The sequence below is a fragment of the Engystomops pustulosus genome, chromosome 6 (assembly GCF_040894005.1).
Source record: "Engystomops pustulosus chromosome 6, aEngPut4.maternal, whole genome shotgun sequence".
In the NCBI taxonomy this organism is placed as follows: domain Eukaryota; kingdom Metazoa; phylum Chordata; class Amphibia; order Anura; family Leptodactylidae; genus Engystomops; species Engystomops pustulosus.
The window spans coordinates 31,232,546-31,260,142 of NC_092416.1; the positions used below are offsets into that span (position 1 = coordinate 31,232,546).

The 27,597-nt window shown below is 40.9% G+C and overlaps 1 protein-coding gene across 5 annotated transcripts; it reads right to left on the reverse strand.

Moving 5' to 3' along the window:
• Nucleotides 1–822: 822 nt before the first annotated feature.
• LOC140134812 (serine/threonine-protein kinase SBK1-like) lies at nt 823–23,441 on the reverse strand. Of its 5 annotated transcripts, none has more exons than XM_072155464.1 (4): nt 15,725–16,174; nt 13,390–13,605; nt 9,726–9,925; nt 823–3,199 (listed from the first exon to the last, which is right to left on the reverse strand). In XM_072155464.1, exons 1-4 carry the CDS (start codon nt 15,864–15,866, stop codon nt 2,630–2,632), a joined length of 1,128 nt encoding a protein of 375 aa, XP_072011565.1. In that variant the 5' UTR covers nt 15,867–16,174; the 3' UTR covers nt 823–2,629. The 5 variants fall into 5 exon arrangements, with proteins under 5 accessions (XP_072011565.1, XP_072011568.1, XP_072011569.1 ...); XM_072155467.1 differs by lacking the exon at nt 15,725–16,174 and adding an exon at nt 22,942–23,441 and having other exon boundaries at nt 830–3,199; nt 13,390–13,602; XM_072155468.1 differs by lacking the exon at nt 15,725–16,174 and adding an exon at nt 16,221–16,451 and having other exon boundaries at nt 830–3,199; nt 13,390–13,602.
• Nucleotides 23,442–27,597: the final 4,156 nt, after the last annotated feature.

The window sequence follows — 27,597 nt, forward strand, 5'->3', positions numbered from 1 at the left end:
CCTACTTAGATGATATTATAGTCTATAGTAACGACTGGGAGAGTCATCTAGCCAAAGTACAAGCAGTGGTAGACTCCCTGAGGGCAGCAGGGCTGACAGCGAACCCCCAAAAGTGTGCACTGGGTCTGGAAGAGGCCCGTTACCTGGGGTACCGTATTGGGCGAGGGGTCATCAAACCCCAAGTAAACAAAGTAGAGGCGATCCAGCAGTGGCCACGACCTTTGAGCAAGAAGCAAGTGAGGGCTTTTTTGGGCATAGTGGGCTATTATCGCCGATTTATCCCCGATTTTGCGACAATAGCGGCACCTCTGACTGACCTGACTAAGGGTAGCAGGGCGGTGATGGTAAAGTGGAGTGAAGAGGCTGAGGGGGCGTTTCAGCGACTTAAGACGGTTTTGTGTGAGGGACCGATACTGATCACCCCTAACTTCACCAAGACCTTTATTGTGCAGACTGACGCTTCTGACGTGGGCTTGGGGGCTGTCCTGTCCCAAGTAGTGGAGGGTGAGGAACATCCTGTAACATTCCTGAGCCGCAAGCTCACACCTCCTGAAAAGAACTATAGTATAGTTGAGAGGGAGTGCTTGGCGATCAAATGGGCTCTGGAATCCCTGAGGTATTATTTGGTAGGGCGGCAGTTTACACTGGTGACCGATCACTCTCCCCTAACCTGGATGAGTCAGGCCAAGGAGAGGAACGCCAGGGTCACAAGGTGGTTCCTAATGCTCCAGAATTTTAAATTCACGGTGGAACATCGAGCAGGAAAATTGCATGGGAATGCCGATGCCCTATCCCGTACCCACTGTCTGATGGCCAAAAGTGTTCGTCCCCACAGGGTCAAACAGAGGGGGAGGGTATGTGAGACACTGAAGGGGTTAACTGTGGATGGGCGGTATGTTTCCCCTAGGTTTTGCTTCTATGCAAGGCCTTAGTGCTGAGGTGGGTTTGTCCAGCACCTTGGACACAGGTGATGGGAACAGCCTAATTAGCCTGGATAAAATGACTCAGCAGAGTTGAGTGGGTTGTCTCTCTGTGGAAGGAGGCTGAGAGGACACAGCTCTGACCTGTGTGTCTGGAGCAGCCACGTGATCTTTTTGTTTAGTGTGAGCTAGTGGACTAATTGTATAGTTAGCACCCTGACGGGTAGGTTTTCTTTTGTTTATTCAAATACCTGTATGTAAAGGCTGGTTTTATTTTGCTGCAATAAACGCAGGCGAGACCTGTTTGGACTGTACCCTGGTGTCCCTGTCTTGAACTGCATCCTAGCACCCCGCTCCCACGGTCTCTACTGGGCCAAATCCCCACAATAGGTACAGCTAAACACAATAACGGTATGGACCTGCATGTTTTTATTAAAAAATAAAAATGTCTTTAGAAAAAAAACATGGCAGCGAGTAGTTTTGTCCGTTTGTCAAAATTTGCTACATTTTTGATCTGTTTAAATTTTTTTATGCATTTTTACATTGCTGTCTAAAATTAACTTTTTTACATTTTTCTTTTACCTAAAAAATTTTTTCAAAGTGTTAGACAGAAATTAGACAGGTCAGTGCAGTTGCGACTATTTAAAAAGTCCCGGTTGTTTAGTCCAAACAGCTTGTTAGAGAAATACAACGAATCCATTGAAAAACAGTGCACCACGAGTTTTGGTGCAAATGTGGAAAAGTCACCAAAAAAGATTGTGCAAAAACGGCATTGCACAACTTTTTTGTTCTTACATTTAGAAGAAAGGTATTGACAAATCTCCCCTATTGTTTACCCCTAATATGTAAACTAGAGCCAAAATGAACATGCCACATCAATGACAAAAGTAGAATCTTTTGTGGCCCATGAAGACCACAGAAAGACCACATCTGTGAAAAAAATGGAAGTGTGAATAAGGCCTTATGCTAGGGTTTCTCAGCAACGCAGGATCAGCTGTGATACATAGTAAAATTGTGCAGTTATAAGTCATTTTAAAATTTTCCCTATATAAAAAGTTGCAAGGAAATTTTTATATGGTCAATTGGAACTTTTTTTTCTCCAAAAGTTTGAAGTCATGATTTTACCATCGTAAGTAAATCATGTGTTGCTGTGAAGCTCTAGCCTGAGCACTGATTTTCTTAAAGGGGATATTCCAAGTTAAAAAAAAAAAGATCCATAGGATGGGTGATCAATATCAGAATGTTGAGGGTCCAACAACCGGCATTCCCGCAAATGTGCTGCGGTCATGGTGCTCCTATAAGTGATGCTTCTACTTCACAGGCCGGTGAAGTCACCAGTATTCTTCACATAGTCTGTGTCCATCTCAGTCCCATTCAAGTGAACGGGGCTGATCTACAATATCAAGTATAACCGCTACACAATGTACAGTGCTGTGTTTGGTAGGAAGTGAAGAGGCCGCAACGTTCTTCCGAGCTATGAGGTCTCTTCACTGTAGTGATCCCGGAATACCCTTTTAAGTATCTTGCAAAGTAACTTATAATGTGCAAGTTAGTGGTGGTATTAGAGACAGAAGCTATCTACCTGGACAAGCTTCACTATGTTACTGGGGTATTTTAGTCTGAGAGCTGAAGAACTGGTTGGCATACTTTTCAACGCTAGTTTTCACCTTCAGAAAGTTCATGCTATCATCACACTCCTCTGGATTATTTCAGTTATCTTGTAAGTTGCTGTTATCTTTCAAGCTGTTAATTTTCCACGGGTCACTCAGATATTTTTGGACTTCAATAGCCGGGCTCCGAGTCATGGCGTTTATTGCTAGTAACTTCTGAAACATGTCTAGTGCCCGCCATGTAAACTGCTTCCATTCAGAAGGAATCTTCTGGTAGTTTCCGGTGGTTTGCCACACGACAAATTTCTCGTAATCACTGTCTTGACATATTGCTGTTTCCCAAGGGAAGTATCCAGTTGAGATACAAAATAGAAGAATACCAAATGCCCAGATGTCGAGGCTGGAGTCAAGTTCAAGAGTATCAGTTTCTTCCAAAGTACATAGTTCTGGAGGGGAATACGGAACGGTGCCTTTCAGAGGAGAAATGTGGAAACCCTCAAGCCTTGTTAATCCAAAATCAGCAAGTTTTATATGATGACAGTCTTGATCAAAAATCAGAATATTGTCTAATTTGAAATCTCGGTGAACGAGGGCTTTACTGTGCATAAAGTCCAGGGCTTCGGCCAACTGCATGGCGCATCGCTTTACTATTATATCAGGCAGACCATCCTAGAAAGTTAAAAAAACATGATATGATTTATTAATCTTGGTGAAATGTGAGATTATGCAATTAAAATTTTTTATTAAGTAGAAATAGTCCCTAGAAATATAGGCAGCATCAACTTGGAAATCGATTCTGTAATGTTGAATGAAGCTGAAAGCCCGAACTATATCCTTAAGGGCTTTTCCCATGAAGACAAGTTAGGCCCTATCCACGGGATAGGAACTAACTTACTGATCAGTGGGGGTCTCAGTGCTGAAACTCCCACAGATCGCAAAAACGAGGGGTCCGACCAACCCCTCATCAATCCATAAGAGTAATGGAGTCCGTCGGACCCCTCATTTTCGTGATCTGCAGGGATCTCAGCACTAAGACCCCACTGATCAACAAGTTAGGCCCTATCCTGTGGATAAGGCCAAACTTGTCTTCGTGGGAAAACCTCTTTAATAAAGACCTTTCACTACCTTCACCCAACTCTTTGTATCCATTAATTTGCATTGTTACACTGTTTACGGCACAGTGGAAATTTTCTCTTTAGCCTCTCTGTTCCTGAGTAATCAAATTATGATTATTTTAAGATCTCTACTGTCTGATGGGTGAAGTCAGGCTGTCTGTTTTAAGATCTCTACTGAAGGGTGGAGCCAGACTGTCTACTCCAGCCCAGGATCACCCATTTGGCTCTCTACTGTCAGATGAGAGTGGCCTTAGACTAAAGCAGGTAGCCCGGATTTCCCCATCTGACAGAAGAGATCTGAAAATAATGGCATTAGTTACTCAGGATCAGTGTAGTCTATTGAAAAAAGTTTAACTACACCGGAATCATTTTGACCCAATGGTTGGTTCCCATAGGTTGTTTGATACTAATTATCAATCTTGTATACAGGCAGTCCCCGGGTTACGTACACGATAGGTTCTGCAGGCTTGTTCTTAAGTTGAATTTGTATGCAAGTTGGAACTGTATACTTTATAATTTTAACCCCAAGAAAAAATGTTTTGGTCTCTATGACTAGTGGGTTTTAAAAATGTTGGGTTGTCATAAGAACCCGAATTAACAATAAATTTTAATTGCAGACACCTTTGATAACTGTTATAGCTATTTATTTTAGCTATAGTTATTTTAGCTTTAGTAACTAGGGGTCCTCTGTAAGTAGGGTGTTCTTAAGTAGGGGACCACCTGTAATAAGCATACTTAGTTCCATTCAGTTTTAAAAGTATAAAAAACATTATCTGGCTCCCTACCAGCAAAGAGGATTGAGTCCCGTATTATCACTGCTCTCTCAGCTCTCCCCCTTCTTTCTGCTCCCTCTTCCCACTCCCAAATGCACATGTGAGCTAAATGAAATTTGCTTGGGGTCCAGTTTCCTTCTGCATGAGGGAGGATGAGGAGAGAGGAGGACATAGATAGCTAGGAGAGCAATGATGACACACAGATTTGCAGCTTTGCACAGATGCCCCTATTACTCGATCTTCTATGCTGACTGTGAGCCAGGTAAACTTTTATAAACTTTTAAATTTGAATGGAACTAAAAATGTTGAATATAAAAATAATATTGGGAATAAGTGTTAAACAGCCTATGGGTTCTTGCATTAGATCAAAATGTAAAATCTTGATGACAGATTCCCTTAGTAACCCTGGGTTACATGTATTGATACTTGTGCAACAACCACAGGTTCTACTAAAATGTTGCCTGTTAAGGCCCGTTCCACACTTGCGAGTGTGATGCGATAAACTCGCATCACACTCGCAACGCAAGCTGCCAGGAACGCACGGCCCGAACGCTGCACCGCGGGAGTGAACTCAGCATGTCAGTTCACTCCCGCGGTGCAGCGTTCGGGCCGTGCGTTCCCGGCAGCTTGCGTTGCGAATGTGATGCGAGTTCATCGCATCACACTCGCAAGTGTGGAACGGGCCTAACAGTCTGTGTGTTCATGTTTAAATGTTACTTTAGCAATGTTTCCCAATTGGGAAAATTTTGGAAAATAAAATCTGAAATAATAAAAAAAAATGTACTTCACACCAAGTTTACTAGTGATATTTAAAGGACATCTAACCACCAGGATCAAGGATTGTAAACCAAGTACACTGACATACTGGTGTGTGACCCCTCTGGCAGGATCCACTCTTCTTTTAGCTTTTAATTCCCTTGTTTTTAAGAAAAAAAAGGCTTCAAATGAGCCTGAGGGGCTCCAGGCTCCATTAACACCTCCATTTTCATTGGTGCATGAGCAGAGCTCACCCATTGATGACGCACTGGACCAGTGGTTCTCAACCTTTCTAATGCTGTGACCCCACAATACAGTTCCTCATGTTGTGGTGACCCCAAACCATGCAACTGGCAGTAAAAACACAATAAAATTGCGTCTCCGATGGCTTTAGGCGACCGCCGGTTTTGGTTGCTCGACCCCCGCTGGGGTCCCGACCCACAGGTTGAGAACCACTGCACTGGACCATTGTTTGCGACCCGTATAAATCTGCTCTTGTGTGCAGGAAGCCTTAGAAAGTCAGAGGAGAGTGGTTTCTGGTTACAGGGGACACTAGTCCTCCTAAATCCAGCAGTAGTATCAGAGATGGTGTCACATTGGCACATAGAGGTTAACCATTGGGACAACATGGCAAGTAAGAGTTGGTGGCTGCCCCCATGACCAGCTAGGGCTAACTTGCATCTCCTGCAAGAATAGCTTTATAGGTTGCAAAAAGTTGCCTCAAATGTTTACCCAGATGTCCACAACTATGTCAGATAAGGCCTTGTCTACTAGTTGGGTTTAATACTTTAATAGAAAGTCTATTGATGACTGTGTAGGGGGTTTCAGAATAAATCCAAGGATTTGCAGATGATACTAAACTGTACAATTAACACAGAAGAAGGCAGTTTCTTATTACAGAAAGGATTTGAAGAAGTTCAAGACTTGGAAAGAGAAACGGCAAATGAAGATTAACACTTTATTAGATGTAGGGTTATGTACTGGGGACAGGAAAACAAAAGTCTTTATTACATGCTAAATGGCACAACCCTGGATAAAACTGATACCGAGATGGGACTTGGGGATATTAGAGGATAGTAAGATGAACTATAGCGACTCTGTGCCAGGTGAAAGCTGCCAATTCGAGAGGGCCATGATGGACGCGACAGAGCATTTTTTGAAATAGTTGTACTAGTTATACACAATTGGGAATTAGTAAAACAGGTCTGTTGTCAGCAAAAACATATGAATTTTTATTTTTGTGCTCTGAAACTTTTTGAAAGGTGGGTGTGGTTTAGGAAGGGCTTTTGTTACAATCCACATAGAAACTGCAGGATCGGAGTGAGTTGCGTGTAGTGGTAACTGGGAGAAATTTTGTCAGAAGTGTACGATGCAGTTCAGATTTGGGGTGGAGGTAATAGAACAAGAATGTTTGGAGGAGACAGTTCTCAAGAGCAGGAGACTGAAACAAGAGCAATGTTCCGGTTTCCATATGGATTCAAGTAGACCCAAACAGGAAACAAGGTGGCTTATATACAACACACAACCTCCATCTTTGTTAGTGAAGCATTTGAGGGGAAACACAGCAATGCTCCAGTTCTGATGAGTGGAGGTACAGCACATACAAAAACAGCCACCACTAGTTATTAGTGGGATCCTGGATGGTGTGTTCTCCCATAGTTATGAAGGATAGGATGAGCCTGTCCAACACAAAGAGATTCAGGATAGGCAAATAAAAACCCTAGTCTTGATCAATTTCATTAATGAGAACATTCTAATTCAATATTCACCAATATTTTCTAGGATTATTTTGTTTTTGGAAATATAAAATCATAGTGACCGTATAACAATGTATAAATAATAAGGTCAATACTGAAGATTGTCTAATGATGTTTTCATAGCAGCATGTAAATATAGCAAGGTGGCATATAGCTAATGGAAAAGAGCTTATCCATCGGCGTAGAGTGTAAGCCTGTGCGTATACAGAGAGGTCTGCGGACATATTACATTATATATATACAGGCAGTCCCCGGGTTACATACAAGATAGGGTCCGGAAGTTTGTTCTTAAGTTTAATTTGTATGTAAGTCGAAACTGTATATTTTGTAATTGTAGATCCTGACAAAGAAAAAATTGGCCCCAGTGACAATTGGAGTTTAAACATTTTTTGCTGTAATGGGACCAAGGATTATCAGTAAAGCTTCATTACAGACACTTTACAGCTGATTATCGCAATCTGGGATTATAGTAAAGCATTCAGAGACTTCACCAGAGGTCAGAGGGGTCTGTCTGTAACTATGGGTTGTCTGTAAGTCGGGTGTCCTTAAGTAGGGGACCGCCTGTATTATAAATATGTAAATTTATATTAGATGTAATATATATAACTAAGTATAGAAATTTTGAAGTTCTTTTACTATACATTTGCTCTTAGTCTCAATGGAGATAACATGGAGTAAACATTTTTGTGTTTTTTTATCTATGCATTCAAAGTTTCAAAACTTTTGATTTTAAACCATCAAAGTACCATTTTGGTTTAAAAAATGTTTCTTATTTATCTTTTATACAATATGTGAATTGAATAAAAAAAAAAATATATATATATATATATACCGTACACTCACCGGCCACTTTATTAGGTACACCTGTCCAACTGCTCGTTAACACTTAATTTCTAATCAGCCAATCACATGGCGGCAACTCAGTGCATTTAGGCATGTAGACATGGTCAAGACAATCTCCTGCAGTTCAAACCGAGCATCAGTATGGGGAAGAAAGGTGATTTGAGTGCCTTTGAACGTGGCATGGTTGTTGGTGCCAGAAGGGCTGGTCTGAGTATTTCATAAACTGCTGATCTACTGGGATTTTCACGCACAACCATCTCTAGGGTTTACAGAGAATGGTCCGAAAAAGAAAAAACATCCAGTGAGCGGCAGTTCTGTGGGCGGTAATGCCTTGTTGATGCCAGAGGTCAGAGGAGAATGGGCAGACTTGTTCGAGCTGATAGAAAGGCAACAGTGACTCAAATCGCCACCCGTTACAACCAAGGTAGGCAGAAGAGCATCTCTGAACGCACAGTACGTCGAACTTTGAGGCAGATGGGCTACAGCAGCAGAAGACCACACCGGGTGCCACTCCTTTCAGCTAAGAACAGGAAACTGAGGCTACAATTTGCACAAGCTCATCGAAATTGGACAGTAGAAGATTGGAAAAACCTTGCCTGGTCTGATGAGTCTCGATTTCTGCTGCGACATTCGGATGGTAGGGTCAGAATTTGGCGTCAACAACATGAAAGCATGGATCCATCCTGCCTTGTATCAACGGTTCAGGCCGGTGGTGGTGGTGTCATGGTGTGGGGAATATTTTCTTGGCACTCTTTGGGCCCCTTGGTACCAATTGAGCATCGTTGCAACGCCACAGCCTACCTGAGTATTGTTGCTGACCATGTCCATCCCTTTATGAGCACAATGTAAAGTCTTATGGCTACTTTCAGCAGGATAATGCGCCATGTCATAAAGCTGGAATCATCTCAGACTGGTTTCTTGAACATGACAATGAGGTCACTGGACTCAAATGGCCTCCACAGTCACCAGATCTCAATCCAATAGAGCATCTTTGGGATGTGGTGGAACGGGAGATTCGCATCATGGATGTGCAGCCGACAAATCTGCGGCAACTGTGTGATGCCATCATGTCAATATGGACCAAAATCTCTGAGGAATGCTTCCAGCACCTTGTTGTATCTATGCCACGAAGAATTGAGGCAGTTCTGAAGGCAAAAGGGGGTCCAACCCGTTACTAGCATGGTGTACCTAATAAAGTGGCCGGTGAGTGTATATACTCAAGTATAAGCCGAGTTTCTAGCACAAAAAAAATGTGCTGAAAAACCCTAACTCGGCTTTTACTCGAGTCAAGAAAAAAATGAAAAGTTGTGGATCGGCCTTCAGTTTACAGACCACTTTTAACACCCACAATCGCTGCTGGCATTTATGTGGTTCAATAAACTTTATTGCAAGTGAGCGAGAAGCCTACAAGTCAGGCACATGTTCGGGTCGCAGCCCCATATTTAGCTATGACAAGGAATCATAATCAAGTAGGACTCAAGCTCAACCAAGCAAATATAAACGTATCTAACATTAACTACGCTGCTGGCATTTAAATGCTGTGACATCATCGGGGAGCACCGATCCACTGGAATGTAATGGTATGCATGCACTGCTGGCATTTAAATACCGGTGGTGGTTTTGCCGACAACATCTAAATGGTAACACCCATAATTGGTATCAGCAACAATCGTGGGTTGTTTCAGTACACAGTCCCAAACTGAACCTTTGGTCGAACCTGTATGCTAACAGGTCAGATCATCGCTAGTTATTACTTTTTCTTATAGAATCTTTAAACTTATTTTTTTCTAAACACATTCCAACTCTGAGGTTAGGGTATAACCACATGTGAAATTTATTATACAGAAATTATTAGATTTGACTCCATGCAATCCCTTTTTTGTTTAGTAACTGATCCCCTGTTGGTGTTCTCTATGATATAGTCCATTGGGCTATTTCATATAGGACTTACCTGTGGTACAATGATGGAGTGCAGATCACCTATGGCCTGCTCCTGAGCAAATAAAAAATATCTATCGGTTTCAAAGGCCACTGGTAAAGTTTTAATAATATTCGGGTGTGATGACAGACACAGGGACACACAGTATTCCATGAGAAAATTCTCCTTCTTTGTTGTTTTTTTCTTCATTAGTTTTAGAGCCATAACTTTACCTAAAAAATTACCAAAAAAATGAAAAATATTACTATACAAACAAATAAAATACTGTAACGGTGGCTGGGTTGTGGACATTTTGAGATTTTTACACATATGGCATTTTAAAGAGTAACTGTAAAGTCCCTGACAAAAAATACCCTTAGCACAGCTGGAGAGAGCCTTTGACAACAATTTCAAGCATATATCATGTATCATGCTGCTGACTTCTTCCTAGCCTTAGTTACAGCCTGGTATATTTATCCGCCTTTCTTATAAAATCATATTCAGCTATTCCTGAAGTGGGCGGCACTTCCTAGTAGTGACATCAGCTAAGGGCACTGAGGCCCGAGCACTGAGGGCATTTGTATTAATCAGGACAACGAGGCAGATTTACTTACCCGGTCCATTCGCGATCCAGCGGCGCGTTCTCTGCGGTGGATTCGGGTCCGGCCGGGATTTATTAAGGTAGTTCCTCTGCCGTCCACCAGGTAGCGCTGCTGCGCTGAAGAGCATCGGAATGCACTGGAGTTCACCGAGCCAGGCTGAGTGAAGGTAAGTGCAAGTTCCGCGACAGATTTTTTTTTTTAAATGCGGCGGTTTTTCCGAATCCGTCGGGTCTTCGTTCGGCCACGCCCCCGATTTCCGTCGTGTGCATGCCAGCGCCGATGCGGCACAATACGATCGCGTGCGCCAAAATCCCGGGGCAATTCAGGGGAAATCGGCGCAAATCGGAAATATTCGGGTAACACGTCGGGAAACCGCAAATCGGGCCCTTAGTAAATGACCCCCAACATGTTTGTAATTGGCCAACCTAAAGCATGTGATGAGTCACATCCTTGTTACATCACTGAAGGTCCATATAATATGGTTCAGAGGAACCTTACATTATCATTGTCTACAGTTTTCTTAAATTGAAGCTTTTATTAGCCTAATAGTCTCAATAGTGATGTTATTCTTACAATCTAAAATATTCACAAGCATCTCAGGAGCAGTGTGAGAGTGCTGGAAGGTGACAAATGATAGTAGGACATCTCCAATTGTGTGGAACAAAAGCAAAAATCTATCTATTCCCTTAGTTAATACACTTTTAGAAAAGTAAGTTTACCCTCATACCTTAATAAGTCTTATTACTGCTCAACTTAACTTGACTTTGTGTGCACAATAAATGTTTTTGAAAGATTGTATTTACATTTGTGTCCAAATATCTGAAACTGCTTATTGCTCACCCCTATATGACAGGAGCAATGAGACCAGATCTGCAGCAACAGGTGTTCAACTTCTTCTACCAATCCATCAAAATTACATGTACTGAATTACTGGAGATTATTGGGGTCATTTATCCATGGAATTTTTCTAATTGCATTTTTGAAGGAAAATTGGCTTCTACCAAAGAAAGTAACAAGTTATCTGGGGCCCCTATAGCTAATATATATTATGGGGGGGTCACACTCCAGTATGATCATTCTAGACAACAAGACTATAACAACCTTCTGTGGCATAGAGTTCAATAGTCTCACAGCTCTTGCAGTAAGGAATCCCTGTCTATGACGATGGTAGAACCGCCTCTCCTCTAGGTGTAGAGGATGTCTCCTGTCTATGACGATGGTAGAATCTCCTGTCCTCTAGGTGTAGAGGATGCCCCCTGTCTATGGTGATGGTAGAACCGCCTCTCCTCTAGGTGTAGTGGATGCCCCCTGTCTATGACGATGGTAGAATCTCCTGTCCTCTAGGTGTAGAGGCTGCCCCCTGTCTATGGTGATGGAAGAATCGCCTATCCTCTAGGTGTAGAGGATGCCCCCTGTCTATGGTGATGGAAGAATCACCTCTCGTCTAGGTATAGAGGATGTCTCCTGTCTATGACGATGGTAGAACCGCCTCTCCTCTAGGTGTAGAGGATGCCCCCTGTCTATGGTGATGGTAGAACTGGATCTCCTCTAGGTGTAGGCGATGCCCCCTGTCTATGGCGATGGTAGAATCTCCTCTCCTCTAGGTGTAGGCGATGCCCCGTGTCTATGGTGATGGTAGAATCTCCTCTCCTCTAGGTGTAGAGGATGCCCCCTGTCTATGGTGATGGTAGAACCTCCTCTCCTCTAGGTGTAGAGGATGCCCCCTGTCTATGTGATGGTAGAACCACCTCTCCTCTAGGTGTAGAGGATGCCCCCTGTCTATGGTGATGGTAGAACCTCCTCTCCTCTAGGTGTAGAGGATGCCCCCTGTCTATGGTGATGGTAGAACCTCCTCTCCTCTAGGTGTAGAGGATGCCCCCTGTCTATGGTGATGGTAGAACCTCCTCTCCTCTAGGTGTAGAGGATGCCCCCTGTCTATGGTGATGGTAGAATCCCCTCTCCTCTAGGTGTAGAGGATGCCCCTGTCTATGGTGATGGTAGAACCACCTCTCCTCTAGGTGTAGAGGATGCCCTGTCTATGGTGATGGTAGAATCCCCTCTCCTCTAGGTGTAGAGGATGCCCCCTGTCTATGGTGATGGTAGAACCTCCTCTCCTCTAGGTGTAGAGGATGCCCCCTGTCTATGGTGATGGTAGAATCCCCTCTCCTCTAGGTGTAGAGGATGCCCCCTGTCTATGGTGATGGTAGAATCCCCTCTCCTCTAGGTGTAGAGGATGCCTCTGTCTATGGTGATGGTAGAACCACCTCTCCTCTAGGTGTAGAGGATGCCCTGTCTATGGTGATGGTAGAATAACCTCTCCTCTAGGTGTAGAGGATGTCCCCTGTCTATGGTGATGGTAGAACCTTCTCTCCTCTAGGTGTAGAGGATGTCCCCTGTCTATGGTGATGGTAGAATAACCTCTCCTCTAGGTGTAGAGGATGTCCCCTGTCTATGGTGATGGTAGAACCACCTCTCCTCTAGGCGTAGAAAATGCCCCCTTGCCCTGCTAACAGGCCTTAGTATAAGGCCTTTGTAGGCTTGATTGTGGGATTGGATTGTACTGGCATCACATTGTTTCTTGAAATCAAGGCAGATTTTTATGATCTACAATTTGTCAGACACTTCCATTATTTTAGTCTCTTTTATACACACGGTTATATAATGGCACATGAATGATGTGGAGACAGTATGTGGAATACTGCAGATGTAGCTGTGGTAATCTAAGGTGGGAAAACATTAAATTTAAACTTTGACACATTTTGTTGTTTGCTAACTACATTTATATTTCAATGGAAGAAGACCCCGTAGTGTCTTTTTTTCTGCTAACCTGCTTTGCTAGTTATGGCCATGTTTTTATCCCATGGCCTCTTGTATATTCTTGTTCCCTACTGGCTTCTTTAAGGGCTGATGAGTGTGTCCAGCATTCTCTCCCAGTTAATTCTAGGCAGCTCATCTTTTTAAGGCACCTCCCACCAACAGTTTCTAACCTCCTAATTTTCCTGCAAAATGTGCATTCCACAGATAGTTTGCATACTTTTTATGTCTAAATCATATTCACCATTGGTAATAGGCTCATATATATTAGCACATCCTACCTTGTAATTTGTGCTCAGCTAGTACGACAGATCCATAAGTACCACTGCCCAGTCTCTTGAGAACATTGTACTGGTCTTTCAGTTTTATATGCGGCATCCTCCTTGACATCAGATTCATCATTCCTTTTAGAATCTCCTCATTTTCATTTTCATCCATCTCATCTATGTTCTGGTCTTGGGATGGAGTCTTGTATTTTGATAGGTTTGTCTTGTCTACTAATATATAGGGAATAGAGAAAACTTTATTAATCCATAAAATGAACTGGAGATGTAACAACTGCCCCACAAGTAATATAATATAATACACTAATACACACACTTAGCCCATTAAATACAAAATAAAACATAACATCAAAAACCAATGACACTTCTTCCTACTTAACCGATCTATAAGGGCAATGGCAAATAGAATAGAAGAACACCAATACTTAGAGAGCAGTCCGGCATTTGTAATGAACAGCAGTGTTGGTTAGCGCTATCTGAGGTTTCCGATAATGCTATCATTGTAGCAGCTCCTAGTGCCGGTTTTCAGGGTGGCAGGTCTTCTTTAAACGGAAGAAGTGTGGGATGACCACTACTATTCCACAACCTGGCCATCCAGCCAAACTAAACAATCATGGGAGAGGAGCCTTTGTGAGAGAGGTAAAGTAGAACCCCAAGATCACTGTTGCTGAGCTCTAAAGATGCAGTAGGAAGATGGAAGAAAGTTCCACAAAGTCAACGATCACTGCAGCCTCCACCAGTCGGGGCTTTATGGCAGAGTTTGCCGATGGAAGCCTCTCCACTGGGCAAGACATATGAAAGCCTCATACAGTGTGCAAAACCCATGGAGGACTCCCAGACTATGAGAAATAAGATTCTCTGCTCTGATGAGATGAATAGTGAACTTTTTAATGTTAATTCCAAGCCGTATATCTGGAGAAAACAAGGCTCTGCTCATCACCTGCCAAATAGTGAAACATGACATCATCATGCTGTTTTTCAGCTGCAGGGACAAGATGACTGGTTGCAATTGAAGGAACGATGAATGTGTCCAAAAACAGAGATATTTTGGATGAAAACCTCTTCCAGAGTGCTCTGGACCTCAGACTTGGCCGAAGGTTCACCTTTCAACAAGACAATGGGGCACATTTACTTACCTGGTCCTGCACGTTCCCCGATCCGGAGTGTCCTACGAGAATGAATGCTGCCGCCATTCACGTAGATCGCGCGCCCTATTTCCTGCATATGACATTTCCCCAATCAGGTCAGCCGGATTTCCCCTTCTTCTTCCCAGGGTGTATGTAAGTGCTTGATCTTGCGACACAAATTTAAAGTTAAATTCTGCTGTTATTCCAAATCCGTAGGATCGTCCGACGACCCGTCCCCCCCGATTTGTGTTGAATGAAAGCCGGCGCACAATCCAATCGCGTGTGACACAATGCGACCCGTCAGCGCAATCCCCAAAAAGTCGGAAAACCCGGCAGAAATGCGACCGCCAGACCCTTGGTAAATAAGCCCCAATGACTCTAAGCTCACAGCTAAAATAAAGCAGAGACTTCAGAACATCTCTCTGACCATTTCTGACTGGCCTAGCCAGAGCCCGGACCTAAACCCAATTTAGCTTTTTCGGAGAGATTTGAAAATGGCTTCCATCAATGTTCACCAACCTAAGGGACCTGGAGAGGATCTGCAAGGAAGAGACAGAGGTTCTGCAAATCCAGGTGTGAGAAACTTGTAGGATCATTACATAAAATTACATAATATCCAACATAAAATTATAAATGCTAAAATTCCTGAAAAATTATTATCAATAGGCTCATGAGGCTGGTGGTGCACTCAGGGTATTGACACTGTTATGCCTATATCTGCTCCATTCAACTCAAAGTAATTTTTTTGTCATAATTACCAGGGAGTATAAAGATATGATGGGAATCACTGTTCCAAGCAATTGTAATATGCTAGCATTTTCAATTATTTCAGGACTTTGACGTCACATTTGCGGTGTAGGAATACTGATACATACCCCCCAATGGGTCTAACTTAGCAACATGGATAGGCATAGGAAGGTCTACATTTTGTTGACCAGTAATTTTAAAATTTAGATCCATTTTTATTACGAGCCATTTTATGAACTAATGATGTCCTACTAGGGTCACTTTTTGATGTAGGTAGAATAGGAGAAATCCACATCAACCCCATCATCATTGTAGCAGAAGACCAAAAAGTTGGGGATCAAATAAACTCACACAATAAAATTAAAACAAAGAAAACTGAAATATAATCTGTTTGGTTGAGGTAAAGTATTTGTAATTGTGATAAATATTTAGTCTACAAATTGATATGAAATTCATACCGCTTCTACAAGCCAGAACTGATAGCTGCATGGACATCTGTACATCTAAGTGGCTCCCTGGCGATACTTCATTTCCCCCTGCAGTAGCCCCAGCTTGGCTCGATTCAGCTTCCCTAGCAAAATCAGCTGTTCCGGCTTCCATATTAAAGCGGCTGCCTGTCGTAAGACAACCCCTTTAATTAACATATCATATATCATAGCCCGTAGCTGAAAGGATCAGGATATGTCAACAATGTGTTATATTAAATCAACATTAACACCCTAAGTACGTGGCATTGTTATTCGAGATAGGCGATATTCACTTCCAATCGAGTCTATAAGTTCTTATGTAACACAGTACACAGCATAATTGCTCAATAACTTGTGTTGATGAGAGACGTGTAACAACGCTACCCATGAAACTTAATTCACGTGTAAGTAATGGGGTATTTTTTAAAAAGTTTTTAAAAAGCACAAAATATAGAATAACAGCGAACCCACATGAAGTTTTACTCACGGTCTTTGTTCTGTGATGCATAGTAAGCTCCCCACGTCTCCGGTAGCTTATCACACCGAGGTTCTTACGTTAATGTAAGTCCATCATAGTGTCACTTTCTCTTTAAGCTGATCTCAGAGCCCGGAGTTCTATACAAATCCGTTACTTAACTAATTAGCCAGCCTCTCTCTCCACCCTGGCTCCAAACACTGGCGGCTGTGTTCTCGTCACTATGTGTAGATAGTCCCAACTCTATTTATAACATTGCATTATCTTCATTTCAAATTAGGAGATCACCACAACTTGTCATATAATAGTGGAATAGTCACGATTTTTCCTAATTTAGTACCGAAACCATAAAGTAAAATTGAAATCTTTACATATTTAATAGTCCCTGTCTTCTTTTGTTAAAAGCTACAGTAGGGTGATTTATTGTCTCGAGACTTTTGCTTAGGAGGGCAGTAAACTGCTGAACTGACATTTCTTTACTATTTCTGTTCATGCTTAACATGGCTCTGACTTCTGGAGACTTCTGCAATATATCATTGTCTAAAGAGCAAGAAGAAAGCATAGTTCAGAATGATGGGTAGTCTCAATTGTCAATAGTTATCGGAGGGATTTGGGGTGGGGCATATGAAGTCCACCATCGGCAGAGGTTGATCAGAAGGAATAGGTTCCACCATTAACAACACTGCCCCCTGTGGAATTAGTGCTCCCTAAATAAACCCCCAGGGTAATAAATATGAAATATAAAGAAAAAAAAGACCTCATTCCTATTTTAGCCTCTGTCTGCAATGAGGAGCTAGCCTCAAACCTCTACCAGCTTTGGCCTGAACTATTGGGGCCCAGCTGAGGTGACAGAATGACATCTGATCTGATCCATCAGGGGTTTCAACCCTTAAGTTGTAAACTATGGATAAGGTAAAATTGTGGGGTAGAGAGCTATGGACTCACATTCGACATCACAAATTATAAACTGTACATGCCCCTGCTGAAGGTGGTAAAATTGAGTCTAAAAATGTGGTCCTCAACCCTTCTTATGCCTAAAATCAGTAGATTACGTGTTCATTTTTCCAGGGACTGGGGGAGGAGCTGAATGGTTTTGTGGGGGATGGGGGACTTATTGGTGCATTTGTGTATCGGTTCAAATAGCTGAGGACCATAACATTCACAACTTTTTAAATAGCCCTATTACATATCCTAATCTATCTTTTGACCCCTTCTATATTATTGCCTATAACTTCAACCCTTCATTCAATACCATCCCCTCACTCCTTGAACCCTCAATTATTTAGCATCTCTGTATATACACAAATGCTAGTTGGATAACAAAATTTTTCAAAGTATCGGTTCACAATTGTACAAAACAATTACTTATATTTTTCTGTCAACTATATTTTTAGTACTTTACTTGTGCCACTTAAGGTAACGTGACATCAAATGCAAGTAGAAAGAGGACACTCATCAATCATCTATATGGCAAATCTGATTAGATAGCATTGTAAGTGCATAATCTACACTGGTCGCCATCACCGATCCAACACCATCAAGGACAAGAGATATGAAAGCCATATATACTCTATGAATACCTTAAGGCACACAAAGGTGACATGTTTGAAATTTCAGCCGCTCGTGTTGTAGTGTCAAAGGTAGCAATGGATTACTAGAAAAAATGTCCTGCTGTTGCAGATGGTGTCGAATTGTCCGCGTTGACACAATTTGTTGTGGAACATGCGATAATTCTTCATATTGCAGCATGAGCCATGATATCCATGTACTCAACTAACCCCTGCTCTCACTTGGAGGTTGTTGCAATTATTGACGTTGATCCCTCTTGCATCCACCAATGCCATTTTACATCAATGTGCCTTGAAGTCCAACCCAAGCACCAATTGTGATAAAGATAATGTGATGTCTCGAAAAGCCATAAATCAAAGTATGCTTTTTTATATATATAGTTCCAGAACAGCCATGGCTGGGTTTTCTTTGGAGTTCCTTCTCCACGCCTTTTCAATGGCCCTAGCACATAAACCTGATGTGTTGCTATGGAGCCAATGTGACCCTTGGCATAATTGAGTTTGACACGTCCGCTATATACAAGAACGGCAAGAAAGCATAATTTTAAGTGGTGAAACCATATCAGGTTGTCGGGAGAGCTGCTTCTACCTTATTGCAGTTAATTTTTTAATTTTTTTTCTCCATTTTTATGCTATGCACAGTGTGCATTACAGTCACACATGTTTTTCATGCGACTTTGCATGCTACATGATCTATGCATTGTGCAAATTTCAAAGCTATTGGATGGTGTTTAATTTTCGAAGGGCATTTGCATTTAATCTTTTCACAGAAAAAGTTCTGCTCCGCTCTCATGATATGTAAAGTGAATCCTCCTATATTTTATCTCATCAGACAATATGTTTTCTAAGATATTTGCATATTTCCCCTAGTGGAGCATCAATGGTTATAAGTGTATATTTGGCAAGAGAACTCTTACTCCCTGAACCACTTCAGCCAGACATCCTGACCATAAAATGGCTGCAGATCTGATCTGTCCATGAATTGCCCTGCCAGGGGCCTGGTATAGTGATTGTTTGTGGACAGATAAGATCTTATTAAAGGCCTTAATATTCCCCCACTGGTGCAGGGCATGCTAGATCGACTAAAAGGCTCCATCCAGCCGCCTAGTAGATCCAGAAGAACACGACCTCCAGATCTACTTAGGTTTGACTTGGTGGAAATTTAAGCTATAGTCTGCTCAGTTTTCCACAGAGACCATAATGTGACCATAAAATTCCAAAAATAAGGTAAGAGAAATTTTTGTGTAAGGCTATCATTGGCATATGACAGGCTACAAAAATGTATCCTTCATGAGCATCCTTCATAAGGACTTCAAATGTTTTTTTTATCTTATTTACATGACTTTTGCTTTTTTAGATTCAAGTTTCTGCCAAAATATTCAATTCTCTCTAGTCTTGGCTAGAACATCAGTTGAAAGGATTCCGCAGAAAGAACAAATGGTACACATGGGACTTGCCTGTATCCCAGGTCTGTCTTCATTAATCATTCATAGTTTTGTGTAGATATGTTTTCTTTTCATGTACATTATTCATGGAATTATTTATGATATAGTTATAGACTTTAGAGATGGGAAACTTTGCTTTGTAAAAACTTCTATTTTTCTCAGAAGTCCATTTATGCCTTCAAACCATGCATTATATTATCATGTAATTAAATAATGATATTGTTAATATGGTAGCTGAAGAATCGGTTTATGATCAGATATACACTACTGTACATAGCAGACTATAGGATGCCAATCAAAAATAGTAGAAGGAGAGTCCAGCATCCAGGCAAAAGTGTTAAGAGATAAAAATCCAGTTTATATATAACATATATAACATAGTTCTGACGAGTTTCGGACCACACATGGTCCTTAGTTGTAGCCATATAGTCATAGGATGCCATTCACTAGTAAAATTATCAACCTGGATGCTTGATAGCTTGGTCTCCTTACCAAACCATGAGGAGGCCATTTTGAAGGAGTCTCCAATAAACAGTAATATGCAGCCTGCTATGTAATAATATGTAAGCCTCATTCCACAACAAGTTTTTGTGTCAAATCAGTTTGGTTAGACATAGACCAACACCTCGGCCAGTGATGACCCATCAGAGCTGAGCAGTTTGCCCATTTTGGCTTCAAATGACTTGGTCGTTTGTCTGAAGTAGGCTCAAAAAATGTTCCAAATAACTACTTTCTGTTACCTTTTTTTTGCAGTGAACCGTGTAACTAACTAAAAGTGACCCAAAACCAAACATTGGAAAAGGGGCTATAGTTAAACCTAGTTGCAAATTTGCACAAATCTATTTTAGCCCAAAAAAATATCAAACTAGTAGAATGTAAAATGTTAGAAATTATACTATCTGACTATATAGGCCAGATGCTAATTAGAATGTAATAGCTACATAATCTAGCCATAACACCATAATTTAGCCCTTCACAACTGATCTAAATAAATTATACAAATATTATAAATTCTAATGTATCATCCTCTAGCAATGGCTTGGATCCAATTCAATGTAACTTCCACCACTGTGTTCTATTCTCCTTTAACCCAGACACATTTAGTCGACGATTAGACCACAAAAACACTTCTCGTGAAGGGGTCTAAATAGATGGAATTCCAGTGATGATAGTAGCTAGGGACAACACCATGACAGTGCAAACTTTACAACATACTATAATGACTCGACAATCACAACCCAATAAGACAATATTATGGCTCCCAATGGAGAATACGCAGAGGTGAAATAAATCTGTTATCGCAGAGTCATCCAATCCTGGCCAACAGCAATGACCCAGGATAGAATGTTCCTGCGATAACAGATTTATAACACAAAGTTGAAATATAATTTTAGAGAGAAATATTAGGATATTCCAGAATTTCAAATACTTTAAGACAACTGCTTATTTCAATGCTTAGTTGTAAGGACCCCCCAAGTGATAATCCCTATTTGTTGGCAGGTTCTCTGTACCTGCTCCTGGGCTCCTGCTAATGTCACCCTCCATCCTGGGTCCTGTCCAGTAGCTTCTGTTCTCTGTGACCACTGCTGGAACTCTGATTGACATGTATCTCTTCAACAAGTTTAAAGGGGGAGTGCTCAAGTAGCCTAAATGTGCCAGCCAATGGTTTCTTATGACTATTCCTAAATCTTTTGGCACAATCCACCACTTTCGTACCTGAGTAATGAAGCTTGCGTTTGAAAAATCTCTAATCTATCAGAGATCTGTCCAATTATATGTCCTTTCTTTTGTTCTCCATCTGACCTGACCTGTTCCACATACCAGCCTTAGAGCCAATGCCAACTCTAATTTATATACACTGGTTCTAACAAAGTGGTCCCAATGTCAACCTTCTCATGACTCATAATAAGCAAACCTTAAGAAACCAAATTTCAGCTTCATTTCGGTTTAACATTTAAATATACAATCTTAACTTTTCATAAAAATTTTTTTTAAATATTAAAATTTTTTACTGTAATAAATTTATTTTGATGGTATTTTCTATCGTGAGAAGGCTAAACTCATGAAAGTTTAAGGATGGACACAGTGTAAGGGTTCTCAAAGGCAAAAAATATTGATACCTTAGCCATAGAATTGCTACCAAATATCAGATTGGTTGGGGTCCAATACCCACCCCCACATATCAGCTGATCTCAGCAGGTGTCAAACAGAAAATAAGACAGGAAGCAGACAGCTACAATCTAGGTGTAGTGGTAGGTCCTGGTTACTGCAGATCAGCTCCTATTCATTTAAATAGGAGCTAAGCGGAAGTGCTTTGGAACAGCCACTACACAGAGAACGGCGCTAACTGCTTCCTGTTCTATCTCTATTATTCATCGGCTGAGAACAGATTACCTGTGGGAGTTCGACCCCCTCCAACTGATATTAAAGACCATTTCTAAGAATAAATGGATAAGTTATTAATATTTTTAGTCAAAAAGACCCCCTTTGACCATTGAACAGTTGCACCAGATGCCATCCTCCTTTTTCCGTAATTGGGGATTGAAAGTACCACTGGTGCATATAGCCCCTCAATTCAATATGGGTAACATTACAAGACCACGAAAGAATTATAGTTTAGCAAGTCTTTCAGATAAGAAAAATCCCCCCAAAAACTCCAGTTTTTACCATAAAAGGGAACTTCCACTAAACTATTACAATAAAGCCAGTTATTATCTACATGGCTTCTGACATTCATTGGAAAGCCGGAGCGTCGGTCCATCACCATTTGTTCATCTATACAGGCTCACAATTTATTTACTAAACTGGTAATAAATGCTACATTAGATTTCCCTTAAAATCCTCTCCTCTTCATCCACGTGACTGTAGGAGAAATGTGCATAAAGTAGTCACACCTGTTCCTCTAAATCTTCAATCCCTAACAAATGACTATGGAAAAGGAAATTAGATTAACTCTAGTTGCCCGAAAGTTTTCAATATCTTTTTGACATTGTCCAACACATCTGCTGAAGGCTTAGCACCCTTGAGGACAAAGGATTGGTCATGTTGACATTCCACACGTCCAATCCTCTTTAGCTCCATCATATGTTAAACAAAGGTCAACTCAACATTTCATGCAAATTAGACAGTCAACTGGTCCCACTCTAATTGGTGGGCTTGGTCGTATATTTATGGCTCCTTTGGGCCTTTTTGGGAGAAATAGTTATAGGGGAGTAGGTTATCCAAACATCACAAACCCTATCTTCTAGCTCTATCCACAACATTTTAGGAAGGTTGCATGCATAGAAAACGAGGAAACGATTTGTCATATATATATTTTTTTTTTTTTTTATTTTTTTTTTTTTAATAAAATTTGTTTTGTAATACAGAATATAAATACTATCACCAGTGGTGAGAAATTAAGGTCTGGTAGATACCTACACCATGAATGATGAGTATAAAACAGTTTAAAGAGTATGATCACTATTGTTATTACATAACAGCTTTATGTCTATTGTGGTATGTAGCTTTTGGGCAATTGTCTATTGTTGTATGTAGCTTTTGGGCAAAACAGATGTTGAGATTATTATTATTATCCTGATGTTAACACACAAGAGAATGGTACAGAGTATGATGCACAAGACATCCTCAACATATAGCAAAAAGTCACATAACTAGACAGAGAATCAAGATTGATGCACAACATTTCCATGTAATCCTTCACATGCAATAGTTGCTTACCTTTACAGAGGAGGACTGTATCCACAGTAGTTTTGCTTCCAGGTCTTAGCTGGAGTAAGTTTCCGAATGTTTAACTGTTCAAGTGGAAAGAGTTATAAAAAGGAGCTGCAGCTGTATTAGCGTCTTGCTGATTTCAGCATTATCATTGGTGGTGCTGACTTTGCTATTGTATGAGAAACTGTCTCTCTGTGCAGCTATATCAATCACTCACAAGTGCCGGAGAGGGTTTTACACTACCTGCCTTCCTAAAGTGAAGTAACAGCAGCTGAGAGCAGCAGAGTTAGCATATAGCACGAGTCCAGCACATCCAACGTGTCTCTGTATGTTGCTAGAACCTTTGACATTGTCTTTTGCTCAGAATATAAAGTCATTTCTCGTTTATTCTCTGTCTTTCTATCTCTTCTTGTGGCTTGTGTTTTTTGTCTATTTGTGTTCTGTGAGTGCATACATAAGTCATTCTGGCAAGTTGTTCTCTTCTGTTTCAGTCACACACTCTTTTCCTTGGGTCATGTCATTCACACATCAATTCTCGTTGATTTCTAAAATTAGCCGGTGGAACAGTACATCAACCCTGTTGTGCCATGTCAACGGACAACAAAGAAAAAATGTGAACTATCCCTTGCGTCTATTTCCAGCAATACAAAAGGAACTACTTGACTAAGTACAAAAGAGAGATAATGTGTAATGGGTACAACGTGAACTAGCAGTTACAGAGAGCACTTGAAGAGTGGTAATTGTCTTGACGTAATATCTTACGCACATTGATCTTATCTCGTTTCTAAAACAAAAAAACACAACATTTTCTTAATAATATTTCTTCTACTTATGGCACCTACTAATCTAATGTCCTTTTTAATCAACCACCCTCAAAACTCTCAAACCCATTCATACCTTATAAAGTTGACCACTGAACTTGGTTTAGCTGAACATGGAGTTTGATATTGAAAAAATAGAGGTTATCTCCTGCTGAAACCAAAAATCGGGACTGACAACATACATAAGGCTCGATACAAATGAGCCACATCCGACCACATCATGGACTTCAGATAGACAGTCGGTTCCATTGAAATTTGCAGCTTTCTAATGTGTGTTGCCCCCTTCAAGAAATATTGGTAAAAAGATATTGGTGAAAACATCTTGAAAAGACTCATTGACATTAATCTACTTTCGTCCAGTACAGACTCTACATGCCAACTAGTATATATACCAAGGACTTCTTAGCTCGTAGAAAATTCAAGTTAGCAGTAAGATAAAAATTATTTTCAGAATCAGCATATTTTCCAGCTTATATAGACATTTTGGTATATATTACACATAGGGGTAGTAGAAGAGGAACTTGTCTGAGTTGAGGCTGAGAAAGCTTGAAGAAACCGTTTTTATCGGAAAGCATTAGGTAGGTTTTGGCAATGGACTGAATGTGAAGAAGGGATAGATCAGAAATAAAAACACTAAGACATTGGGAGGAATTTATCAAGACTGGGGTCTCCACCCCTCTCCGCAGAAATGCACTACATACGGGCCATGCACATGGGGAAAGGATAGGACATGTTCTATCTTTTCCCCGTGTACGGAGCACATGCAACATGGGCCATTGCCATCCATGGGGGACATATGTACGGCCGCAAGCTTGCGGCTCTACATGCATCGCCCATATGGTCATGTAAATACGGCCTTAGTTATATATAGGGAAGTGGTGTTGTGGACTAGAGATACCAGGTAAATGTTTCATAGGTAAAGGCCGTGGATAGATCATAGAAGAAGTCAAGGGTGGTCAGTTTTAGAAAAAAATATGAGGTGAGAAATAGAGATGTCAAAAAAGTAGAAAAACCAAATGACAGGATTTTCCTGCGACAACAGCAGAAGCTTCCCGGTGGTATGTATGTTGTTAGTTTTATGTTAAGTCATAAATATAAAGAGGGTACTAAATCCCAAACTGGCTGATTAAGTAGAGAAAAAAAAACAGAAGGATCACTAATACTCCACCATGAGGAGACCATGAGGAGCCCCCATCCGAGTGAGAAATTGGAAAGGCATCAGAAGACACACTCAAGGTGTTTGGATGGATTTGGGTGGTAAACCAGAATAGAACAGTATCCTACCCTAAATTAGAATTGAACATTGACCTTGGCTGAGGAGAGATCATTACTTTGGTTACTGGTTTCAATGAACTTAACAGCACAGAAACCAGATGTAGAGGTCGTAGAGGTAACTAGCATGAATTCTCAAAGAGGGGGCTAGAAACAGGGCAATATTTAGCAGGAGACGAGGGGTCCTGAGTGGGTTTTCTGAGATTGGAGTGACAAGAGCATGCTTAAAAGATGAAGGGAAAGCTCCAGATGAGAGAGGGAGAGATTACTCATTTGGCTCAAGTAAGAAATGACAGCTGTTGACACAACACGGACAAGATGTGAGGGACTAGGATCAGGATGACAGGTGCTTATAGTGATAGATAGAGATAAAGACCACCGAGTACACCAATTAGGGTGAAAAATGTGCAGTGTAGGTGATATACTTGTGTATTAATGTAAAAATAGGGTGCAAGGTTATGGCATGTGGGATAACATTTTGGGTATTTTATGATAAAAAAATTTCTCACCATTCTTTTTGTTGTAAGTCTTATAGGAGGATTGGTCATGAACACTAAGATTGGTGGCTTCCCTTGCCATCTTATTCACAATTACCTGTGGGACTAGACAGTTCCCACTTATTTTTGCCCTCCAGACTGATACCCTTGAGTGATGTGGGTCTGGCCCAGGTATGCAGGGGCTCAAAGTAAAATGTGTAAAATGTGTTGAACAGCATACTGGTTTATTTGAAGGGGATATGATTGTGGCCTGCTCAAACCTCATTCCTCACTTCCTGTGTTGACCCACATCCTAATTGAATTTGAGGAATCATTCAACTACAAAGTAAATGTGTCCAAATCCAAAATCTAGTCTCCTCAAAGTTACGGTCTTCTGCATTCTACTACCTAAGTATACAGCTGTCACTCCTCCACCATCTTACCTTTTTCAGACAAAAACGTCTTTGTCCTTTTTCCAGACTTGTGGTCTAGATGTTTTTTTTGTCCAAAACGTGTAGGTAATTTCATCCTGTTTTCAAATGTATACAGGCTTGAATTTTTTGGTTCAGAATTTTTTCCTGTAAAATGTTATAAAACTATGAAATAAAGGATCGTTTTTTACCTACGAGTTTTGGGTCTTCCACTTAGCATGTTATGGATCAATGGCAACTTTGTCTCCTTTAATCTTCTTCAATCAACTTAAGATGTTCCAAACCATTACAAAACTCAGTCAAGAGATTCCCTGCCCTCTGGGACCCATGGTTGTCCAATGGTACTTTGTCTGTTTCCATATGACCTTCATGTTCTCCTCATTCTTGCTTCCCTACCCCCCCAGCTGGCAGAATCACCAAATCTCATTACACCAGTGACTTTTTTTTACTTTGCTTTACCGATCACATGGATCTTTGTATTGGTTGTTTGTTTCACTGTTTTTGATTGCATTCATTTTTACTTGAAAAGTCTCCAACCCGAGGCACCTTCCCATTTACAATATTAATTAGGACATTGCTAATGTTTGATACTATTTAACATTGCAAACTGTTGTATGCAAATGTTGCAGTAACACTGAAATGTGTAAGGGGGGGGGGCTTTCGATGTCTATAAAATATATAAGAAAACTTCTGCAAGGCAAGGCTTTTTGCAGCTACCAAAGCTCTCCCTGCTGCAGTCATGTCATATACAGTACAGTATGTGACACTCACTGGACTAACACAACAGGTGGCTGGAATGTCCGCTATGATTAAAGAGCTTAAAGCTGATTATGTACGGCTACAATGAGACATCGAAAGCTCTCCATGGCAACACCATGGCCTCTACCTTTGGTATCAGCAGACCTTGGTCACGCTGTTCCACAACCTCTAACCCGAGCATAGAAACTTCTGGAGCACAATAGTCCTGAATGAAGCTTTTCTGGAGGCATTACAATGAATTATCTGGATCCTCAGTGTTTCCAAAGTTTTCCATTACATCTTTACATTAGGTCATTGGAATTTTGGAAGTCTATAGTATAAATGTAAAATGAAAAAGGTCAACGCTGATGTTTGGAGTTGGTATTTATTTAAGTAAATTCCAAAATTTACTGATTCTCGGACTCTTTTTTCTCATAACTATTTGATGTGCTTTAATTATTAATAACCTAATTTAGAAGACTATAAAAATCCATACATCCAACTAACATCATACCCTGCAAGGATAATCCAGAGGAATCGCGAACCTTCACGGGGTCCAACCTTATTCCCTCCTGTGGCCAAAATTCATTCCTGACAATCGGAAAAAATACCTAAATTTCCACAATTCTATTAACTAGAATCTGAGATATTATTTCCCATTAACCCGCTCCCATTCCCACTCAACCAACTTAAGTGATTTCCTCATAGACTGTAGAGTTCCATAGTCTTATTGTTCTTTTACAGTAAATAGCTTACATCTATCTCAGTGGTGGGACCAGGATATGAATTCTTCATTTGAGAAATCTCTGTATTGAACTTTCATATATTAATGCATAGTTTAAAAAAAGTAAAATTGTATGGCGAGAGTTTTTACTGGCCCATTATTAGTGGTGGTCCACTGTTATTCAATGACAGATTATACAT

Bases quoted from the DNA above. Each gene is read 5' to 3' on its own strand.
- LOC140134812 (XM_072155464.1), bottom strand. From the start codon at position 15,866: ATGGAAGCCGGAACAGCTGATTTTGCTAGGGAAGCTGAATCGAGCCAA. The intron at 13,606-15,724 runs GTATGAATTTCA...CCTATATATTAG, and splicing joins AGTTCTGGCTTGTAGAAGCG to TAGACAAGACAAACCTATCA. The intron at 3,200-9,725 runs GTAAGTCCTATA...TTAACTTTCTAG, and splicing joins ACTCCATCATTGTACCACAG to GATGGTCTGCCTGATATAAT.